This window comes from Saccopteryx leptura, chromosome 3 (genome assembly GCF_036850995.1).
Source record: "Saccopteryx leptura isolate mSacLep1 chromosome 3, mSacLep1_pri_phased_curated, whole genome shotgun sequence".
Taxonomy (NCBI): Eukaryota; Metazoa; Chordata; class Mammalia; order Chiroptera; family Emballonuridae; genus Saccopteryx; species Saccopteryx leptura.
Window position 1 is genome coordinate 352,907,882 of NC_089505.1, and position 9,741 is coordinate 352,917,622.

The following is a 9,741-nucleotide window of genomic DNA, read 5'->3' on the forward strand; positions in this document are numbered from 1 at the left end:
TTTGCAAGAACGTTTAAAATTAAGGCAGTTGATCAGGATTCCAGTGTCGGTTCTGACACTAAATAACGTGCCCTTTGTAAAGATTCTTAACATTTAAATTCTTTATAGGAAGATAATCAGTACAAAGCTGCACAGGCAATTAGCCAATATACTTTGACCCCTTTCCTCCCCTCACTTGGGAATTATAAACATCAAAGATATAGGGTAAATTACCTAGGATAGTGCCTATAACATATTAAGGCTTAAAATTATCACTATTACTACATCGCCAATTTTTGAAAGGCTCACTGCTTGCCCAGTAACGCATTAAACCCAGTGTCGACGTCCTCTCATCTAGTCTATAACTGCGCATGTGCGTCCCTATGAGAACTCGCGCACTCAGGGGTTTTCCTGTCTAGGCGCAAGCTCCGCCCCCAAGGGCGCGCCCCTTAAAGCGCGGGCACCGTGTTGAGGCGCGCGCTCGTCTGGGGGTGACGTAAACGAGAAAGCTGGCTGACCCGGGAGGTGGGGGCGTTTGCTTCCGGGACCAAGGGAGCTTCGTTTCCGGGAGAAGCCGACATCAAAGTTAGACGGCGGTGAGGGGTGTGTTCGCGGTCCCTCGTGGTCTCGTGGCCTCGGTCCGTGGAAGCCAGGCATGAAGATCACGAGGCAGAAACACGCGAAGAAGCATCTGGGCTTCTTCCGTAACAACTTCGGAGTCCGCGAGCCGTACCAGGTCCTGCTGGACGGTACCTTCTGTCAGGCGGCGCTGCGGGGTCGCATCCAGCTGCGGGAGCAGCTGCCCCGCTACCTGATGGGGGAGATACAGCTGTGCACCACCAGGTGGGCCTGCGGGATGGGGCTGTGGCTCCGGGGATCGGCGGGGTCGGGAGAGGCGCGGCCGCTGCTCCCAGGCCCCCTGGGCGAGCCCACGAGGGGTGACAGTTCAGCGGTGGCGCCGAGGAGGTCGGGGAGTATCTACGAAGTAGCGGAAAGTACGATGCCCTGAAATAGTCGCTTGTCTGGCGACTTGAGACCACGTGCTTTGTAGTCCGACGGGACTTTGAGTTCTGGTCCCCGTCCTACTAACTCTGTCATTTACGGCCAGTTTTTAACCTCTCCGAGCCTTGGATTTCTACCTGTAAAAAAGAGACCGTAAGTGCTTGTAAGGTCGCCAAAGTATCAAAGGAGGAGGTGGTAGGATATATGTAGAGCCTTTGTTGGTATCTGAAACTTACCGCCTTTATTTATTTGTTTATTTATTTCAGCAAGAGAGACAGGGACAGACAGGAAGGGAGATGAGAAGCATCAATTCTTCCTTGCTGCGCTTCTAGTTCATTGGTTGCTTTCTCATATGTGCCTGGAAGGGAGGGGGCTCCAGCAGAGCGAATGACCACTGGCTCAAGCCAGTGACCTTTGGGCTCAAGCCAGCCACCGTGGGCCATGGGGTCATGTATATGATCCCACGCTCAAGCCAGCGACCTCAGGGTTTTGGGTCTGGGTCCTCTGCATCCCAGGCTGACGCTCTATCCTATCCAGTACGCCACTGCCTGATCAGGCTGAAACCTATTGCCTTTAAGTGGGTGCTATTATTCGAATGGCTTTTTCTACTTTAAATAATAAACTTCGAGCTTCCCAGCTTCCCTGTGAAGTAACATCTTCTATTTCCAAAGAAAAACAAGTTAGACTTGAGATTACAGACTTGCCCAGGGTCATCTGTTTATTCGTCTGTTATGTTTCCAGCCATACGCCAAGCACTTCTGTAGCCACTGAAGATAACTGGGCAGACAGGACAACTCCCAGCCCTCGTGGCAAGAGCGCGCCTGTGTCAGCCTCCAGCTGGTGCCCTTTGACTCCGGTTCAGTGTCCTCTCATCAGTGTGGAAACACTTAGGATGAACCTTGTGAGGATGGGAAGGAGGTTGAAATCATGAAGATTTCACAGAGGAGGAAACATTGGGGCCCAGTCACCGTTCAGTCCTGAGGGGAAGGACTATTTTGAGTGACTGAAATAAGTGACACTTACTGTTGTGAGGCTCTTTTGAACAAAGGAATGGAGTTGTGAAGTGCCTGGGAAAGAGATTAGGGCTCAAAGTATAGTTGGAAATGAAGCTTGGAAAAAGGTAAAATTGAGCCCTGGTTGGGTTGCTCAGTTGGTTGGAGTATCTTCCTGATACACCAAGGTAGTGGGTTCGATCCTGGGTCAGGGCACATACAGAAACAGATCGATGTTTCTGTCTCTGCCTCTTTCTTACTTCCTCTTTCTGTAAAATCAGTCAATCAATAAATTGAGGCTAAATCATCAAGAACCATTATTAAGCCTGATCAGGCGGTGGCGCAGTGGATAGAGCGTTGGACTGGGATGCCGAGGACCCAGGTTCAAGACCCCAAGGTCACCAGTTTGAGCATGGGCTCATCGGGTTCAAGCAAAAGCTCACCAACTTGGATCCAAGGTCTCTGGCTCGAGCAAAGGGTTACTCGGTCTGCTGAAGGCCCACAGTCAAGGGCACATATGAGAAAGCAATCAGTGAATAACTAAGGTGTCGCAACGAAAAACTGATGATTGGTGCTTCTCATCTCTCTTTGTTCCTGTCTGTCTGTCCCTATCTATCCCTCTCTCTGTAAAAAAAACCAAAAAACAAACAAACAAACAAAAACCCCAAAAAACCATTATTAAGAAACTTAGTAGGTTTTTTTCATTGTACAGTATTACTTTAAAAAATATTTTCTTGAAAAAAGAAAGTTAAATGACCCATAGCACCACACTGGTGAGTAACCACTGTTGACATGTGCTGTCCCATACATTCAGTTCTTTACAGATACCACACGGAAACTCTGTGCATATAGTGTCAGTGGTCTGCTTTTCTCCCATAATGCTACTCTGCGAACAGCTTTCCATATTCAGAGCTGCTCCAGCAGTGCCTCAGACACCCAGGTTATAGACACTCCAAAATGTCTCAGCCTTCAGGGATGCCTGACAAGCCCTTAGGTAACCTGTGTCTCTGTGTAGGTTGCTTCTGGCGACAGACAGCTTGTCCATTTATACCCACATGCCATAGACATATGAACATTTTTAATACAGTGCTATGATACAAAAAAGGTTGAGAAGTACTGCAGGAAGTGATATTCTACAGCATTTTCCCCTAAAGAATTTAACTTATGGGATATTTCATACATACACCAATTAAAATAGTGTAATGAAATGTCCATCACCCAGCTTTTGCAATTATCAGCGTGGACAACCTTGTTTCATTTAGCCTTCCCCTATCCTTATTGATAGTTTATTTTATTTATTTAATTATTTTATTTATTTTTGTATTTTCCAAAGCTAGAAGCGGGAAGGCAGTCAGATTCCCACATGCGCCCGACCGGGATCCACCCGGCATGTCCACCAGGGGGACAATGTTCTGCCCATCTGGGGCGTTGCCATTCTAGCGTCTGAGTCGGAGGCTATGGAGCCATCCTCAGTGCCCAGGCCAACTCTGCTCCAATGGAGCCTTGGCTGTGGGAGGTGAAGAGTGAGATACAGAGGAAGGAGAGGGGGAAGGGTGGAAAAGCAGATGGGCATCTCTCCTGTGTGCCCTAACCGGGAATCAAACTTAGGACTTCCACACGCGGGGCCAACGCTCTACTGCTGAACCAACTGGCCAGGGCTATTTTTTTTATTTTGCAAGAGAGAGAGAGAGAAAGACAGACAGATAGACAAGGAGGGAGATGAGAAGCATCAACTCATATTTACGGCTCTTTAGTTGTTCATTGATTGTTCTCTCATATGTACCTTCACCAGGGGGCTCCAGCCGAGCCAGTGAGCCTTTGCTCTCAAGCCGGTGACCTTTGGGCTCAAGCCAGCGACCATGGGGTCATGTCTGTGATCCCACACTCAAGCCAGCGACCCTGTGCTTAAGGTGGCGAGCCTGTGCTCAAGCCAGTAACCTTAGAGTTTGAACCTGAGTCTTCAGTGTTTTAGGCTGACACTCTATCCACTGAGCCACCAACTGGTCAGACCTGATAGTTTATTTTAAAGCATTTAGTCTGTCAATTCTCAGTGTGTACCTGAAGAGATAAAAGAGCCTTCTTAATGTCAGAATTCAAACAAGGGACATACATTGCATTTGTTTTCTGTCTCTTAAGCCTTTTTAAGACTAACAGTTACCTCCCCCAATGTTTGAAATACACTATCTATATTTTTAAGAAATCAAATCACTTGTTTTTCTATAGAATATATTTGCTGCCATTAGTGGTTAGATCTAGATACTTTACTCACATTCAGGTTTGAAGAAATTGGGAGTTAGCGTAATTTGAGGAAGTAGAGCAGCAGAATGCTATCAGACAGGATAACTCTTTTAGGAAAAAAAAACTGCAGCAAGGTGAAGGTATGTAGGAGAAATAAGAGAGTGAAGGCAGGCAAAGCTGGTTGGTGGTGGTCTAATCACGAAGTAATGTGATCCTGAACCTGGGAGAGGAAGAACAAAGCTAAGGGTGCTGCCAGCAGACGTTACTGAGATAGAGCCAGCCGCTGAGATAGGACTAACAGCTGACGGGCTAGGGGTCAGGGGGAGCAATAAAAGGTCCAGCAGGATTTGATTTTTACCCAAGGTGTCTGGGAAGATAATCAGTTCAAAGAGAGAGCAAGCCCTGGAGGAAAGTAGTTGGTTTTGGACATGGTGAATGACAAGCTGATGGCTGGACGTCCATAGGAATGACTCAATGAGTGGCTGGCACTTTGGGCCTGGAACTCAAAACAGGGATCAAAACTGATGTCTGTAGAAAGCAAAACATCTTTTCTTAGTAAAACAAGAACTGAAGGGGTAATAAAGGGAGTCTGGCCAGGGCTAACCAGATCTGAGGACATCTTTGACTCAATAGTCCTCTCTCTTTTTTTTTAATAGTGTGATGGAAGAAATGTCTGGGGAACTTATTAAAATACTGATATTTGACTCATCCACAAAAGGTGCAGATTTGAGGTTGAGAAAGGAGCTAGAATCCAATTTAATATCACTGTCATTCCAATATGAATCATTTACAGATGACACCTCAGCTTATAGTAATATGAAAATGCAGAGTGAAAGGAAGTAGTGATTGTTTTGCAACAACCTGCTGACTTGAGAATTTTTACTTTTCTGAACTAAAAGTAATTTGAAGGTGTACTAGTTGGTAATTGAAGTAGCTCTATGGTTGGGACAAGGCATCTATTGTCAAACTACTTGGATTCATTCACAGTTCAGCTCTACCACTTATTAATTTTAATTTGGACATATTACTTGAAATCTCTTAGAATGAGGTGTTCTGAAATTAGGATAATTTTAAAGTAAGCTGCCTAACTTTGAGGGACTGTTTTGAGATTAAGCAAGAATTTATATAAAGATCAATTAGCATGCTGCCTGGCACATAATAAGCACTCAGTAAATTTTAGCTGTTACTATTTTTCTTTCTACTTGGTGTATGAATTTTCCAGGTCTTTGTAGAGTGAGACGGGTACTGCATGATTTGTGGTTTTCATATTACAAATTCAGATTGTATTGGTATAGTTTTATTTTTAAAAAATTTGAGTATTATTCTTTATACTTGTTTTAGGTGAACAATCAGTATGTTTCTGTTATGGTGAACCACTAATAACATTTCCTTTTTCAGGTGTGTGTTAAAAGAGTTAGAAGTGTTGGGAAAGGACTTATATGGAGCAAAACTGATTGCACAAAAATGCCAAGTTCGAAATTGTTCCCATTTCAAGAATGCAGTGAGTGGATCAGAATGTCTGCTTTCCATGGTTGAAGAGGGAAATCCTCATCATTATTTTGTGGCATCACAGGTGATAACTACTTTATTTTTTATTTTATTTATTTATTTATTTATTTTTTGTATTTTTCTGAGGCTGGAAACGGGGAGGCAGTCAGACTCCCGCATGCGCCCGACTGGGATCTACCCGGCATGCCCACCAGGGGGCGATGCTCTGCCCCTCTGGGCGTCGCTCTGTCGCGACCAGAGCCACTCTAGCATCTGAGGCAGAGGCCACAGAGCCATCCTCAGCGCCCGGGCAAACTTTGCTCCAATGGAGCCTTGCCTGCAGGAGGGGAAGAGAGACAGAGAGGAAGGAGAGGGGGAGGGGTGGAGAAGCAGATGGGCGCTTCTCTTGTGTGCCCTGGCCGGGAATCGAACCCGGGACTCCTGCACGCCAGGCCGACGCTCTACCACTGAGCCAACTGGCCAGGGCTCAGGTGATAACTACTTTAAAAACCAGAGTCAATTTTAATTAATTCTGTTTATACTTCATATGGAGCTTTTTAAAAGGAGAAAATAATTAGTAGAAGTTGTTTGTTAAAGTATTTTGACTTTTTAAAAATACTAGCTTTTAGGTTAATTTGCAGTCAGTAAAAGCAATTATTAGAGAATTTGAGAAGCTTGTTGATTTTCTTCTTAATAACCGGTTTTCTTTTTTTAAGTTAAAAATGATTGCTGTGGACAATATTGTGATGATATGTTTTTGGGTTCTGGAGGGGAAGATAAATAGAGCAAAGATTTTGCATTCTATGTTCATAAATGTTTTTTTCTTGTTTCAGTATTTCATTCTATTTTCCCTAAAGTCATGGTTCATATTATTTGAGACTGTACCACCAATATTAAACTGTTTCAGGCTTTATAAAGTCTAGAAGGCAGGGAAGAGAGACTTTATAAAGGGCACATATTAATAAGTCCACTTTCATACAGACCTGCTTAAATGCTCTCAGAACTATAAAATTATATAAGTAGGCAAAGCTAAATCTAGAATCCGAGTCAGCTTATGCCTTCTTTCTTATTTCAACCTCTGTGAGCTTTCTGACCCTTTCACAACCTAACATGCTTACTTTTGCATTAGTGTGTATTTCATGGAGCTAGAACAGCAATTTTCAATTGGTGTGCCGCAGGAGTTTTTAAAATATGCAATACCTACCTATATATCTACTAGGGGCACCAACCTTAGATTATCAAATAAAAAAAAAGACAACCAACACAACAAGAGTCGTCTGATGTGAATGCCCTGTCTTGAACCATAAATATAGAGGTCTTACAATAAAGTTGCATGTTATTTGTCACATCACGTAATAAGGTTGCACCTGATTGGTTAATTCTTGGTCAGAAATCCTTATATACAAGTATGAGCACCTGCTTTTTTTTAAAAGGTCACTTTAGAGCAAGTAAGCTAGGTCATTTATGTGTGTGTGTATTCTTATAAATCAGTTAAAATTACACCTTTTTGGGGGGGGGCAGATTGATAATATATTTTTTGATGTGCCACAGAATTTTAGTAATTAGTTTATGTGTGCTGTGAGATGAAAAAGGTTGAAAAATCTCTGTCTAGAGTATCCTGTTCACATTGTTGCCACTTAATTATTTGTGCTCAATTTTTGTTTTTTTACAATTAGGTATACTGTATTCCCACTAGTGAGACATGCTAATTTAAAATATAAAACTTGTGATCTCTTATTTTTAATATAACCCTCTTGAAGTTGTTTGAAACCTATCTAAGGCATCTTATTGAATTGACATACTTCAACTAAATAATTTTATTTTTCTTTTCAATAGGATCAGAATTTGTCTATAAAAGTGAAAAAAAAGCCAGGAATTCCTCTTATGTTTATTATTCAGAACACTATAGTCTTGGACAAACCTTCTCCAAAAACAATTGCCTTTGTTAAGTCAGTAGAGTCAGGTCAACTTGTCTCAGCTCATGAGAAGCAAAGTGTCAAGCAACTCAAAGAGGAACAGGGTTTAGTGAAAAACCCTGAACAGAAAAGAAGAAAAAAGCGCAAGAAAATAAGTGGCCCCAATCCTCTGAGCTGTTTGAAGAAAAAGAAGAAAGCACAGGATACAAAACCATCTGACTCTGAAAAGAAAAGAAAAAGAAAAAGAATCCGGAACAGATCGACCTCAAAAGTACTTTCTGAAAAGGAGAATGCAGAAGGATAAGGAATTTTTTGAATATTTCAAAAGACATTCAAATGTGGAAAGTAAATTTCTTTTTAAAACTGAAAGTACTTAGGATAAAAAAACTCAGCTTATTTTTGTAATTGAATATTGATCCATAAGCCTTTTCCTAAAATTATGAAACAAGACAAAAACCAAACAGTGAATGGGTTTAGGTGTGACAGTGTTCACTTTCCTTACTTTGATTTTGGAGGTTGTTAATTGTTTAAAGTATCAAAGTGTCAAAATCAGTCTTGTGACAAAAATAAAAAAGGATCCCCTATTTCACATTCACAGAAGAAACTTCCTCTTTCAACTCATAGGGGTTATAGAATTTACCTTTATATTTCCAAATAATATGACTATGCTGCTACCTTCTGATCCGTCCATTGCTGACCGTCTACTAGAAAGACTGGAAGTTTTGCTTGCTTATGTCACTCCTCCATTTTTCCAATATAATAATATTTCAATCTTTAGTCATCCTAAATTCAGTATTTTTATTTTGACTATAAACTTTATAAACCACTGAGCCACGTAGCATGCTATGATTGAATTTCTTTCTTGTACTATTTTATTATTCTGGAAGTTTATAATGGTCTCATTTTCTTTTAGCACCTGACTTGATTTGCCACATATTCCAATAACTCTGTAAAGGACCTCGGTACAATTTTCCATATGATAACATCAGGTCATTTCTTACCCCTGGACATACTTTTGGATCCTTCTGTCCTCCGATGTCAAAGGTTTTCTGCTGAGCATGTTGCTCGACTTTGACCTGAGCACTTCTTACCCTTACCCAGAGACCTGTTTTTTCACTTCTGTTTCCTAGAGTCTTCATTTTGCTATTTCTTCGTTTTCTCTTTCGCTGTAGTGGAGCAAAGAGTTGTGTAGGAAGTACATTTTTTGAGGCTCAACCAGTATGTCTACCCTCATTTGTTGCACTGATAATCTAGCAAAATAAAGAATTCTTGGTTGAAAATCATTTCACTCAGTTTCCCTGGAGAACTTCTTCATTGTTTATAAGGTCCTGGGTGGGGGCGAGGGACATATTCACTTTTGCAGTTCTATTTGTCCAATAAGGAGGAGGATTTAGATGTGAATGTAAATAATTCTCTCTTTAACATTGGCTGTGAATATGTTATTTAAAGTCTAAAGAGTCAATTCAATTAGAAATTGAATAGTCAAACTTGTCTTTTTTGGTCTCCTCTCCATGTTTTAATCATCCATCAAGCCAGAATTACAATGTTTTTGAAGTATAGACCCTGGCTGGTTAGAGCATTGGCCTGGTGTGTGGATGTCTCCAACTCCATCGGCTTTGCCTGGGTGTGGGGCTGGTCCATACAGTGCTCTACGACCTATGGAGGGGGTTGTGCCTGCCCCTGAAGGACTCTTGGCTGCTTGGGTTTTTGCCTTCTAGGCATCCACCAGTCAGGCTCTTGAGTTTTAGCCTGAAAACTCCTCAGGAGAGGAGGAGTTGGAAATGCTTGCTTCTACCTATTCAGAGCCACTCCACTGAAATGGACGCTGGTCCTTCTTCAGCAACTGTTTTGGCTCCTGCGGCTCATGGCTCTTAGCCTGAAGCCGAGACTTGACTCTTGAACCTGCAGTTGTTTCTCTAACAACTGTCACTGCCAATGTTCAGCTTCCAGGGCAAATTGCATCTTACGAACCTGTAATTCCTTCTCTAGCGACCATTCCAGTTCCAGGCACCACTGGTGCTCAGCATGCAGCTCTCTAAACAGGTTGGCCTCCTCTACTGCTTGTTGCAGTTCACACCGTCATTGGTGCTCAGTCTCTTTGTGTAGGGCTGTAAAAAACACCCAGC

At 42.4% G+C, this 9,741-nt stretch overlaps 1 protein-coding gene across 1 annotated transcript; it reads left to right on the plus strand.

Annotated features, from left to right (window-relative positions):
• Positions 1-532: 532 nt before the first annotated feature.
• Positions 533-8,898, plus strand: UTP23 (UTP23 small subunit processome component). Its single transcript, XM_066379385.1, has 3 exons — positions 533-822; positions 5,610-5,784; positions 7,536-8,898. Exons 1-3 carry the CDS (start codon positions 635-637, stop codon positions 7,917-7,919), a joined length of 747 nt encoding a protein of 248 aa, XP_066235482.1. The 5' UTR covers positions 533-634; the 3' UTR covers positions 7,920-8,898.
• The last annotated feature ends 843 nt before the right edge of the window (positions 8,899-9,741 follow it).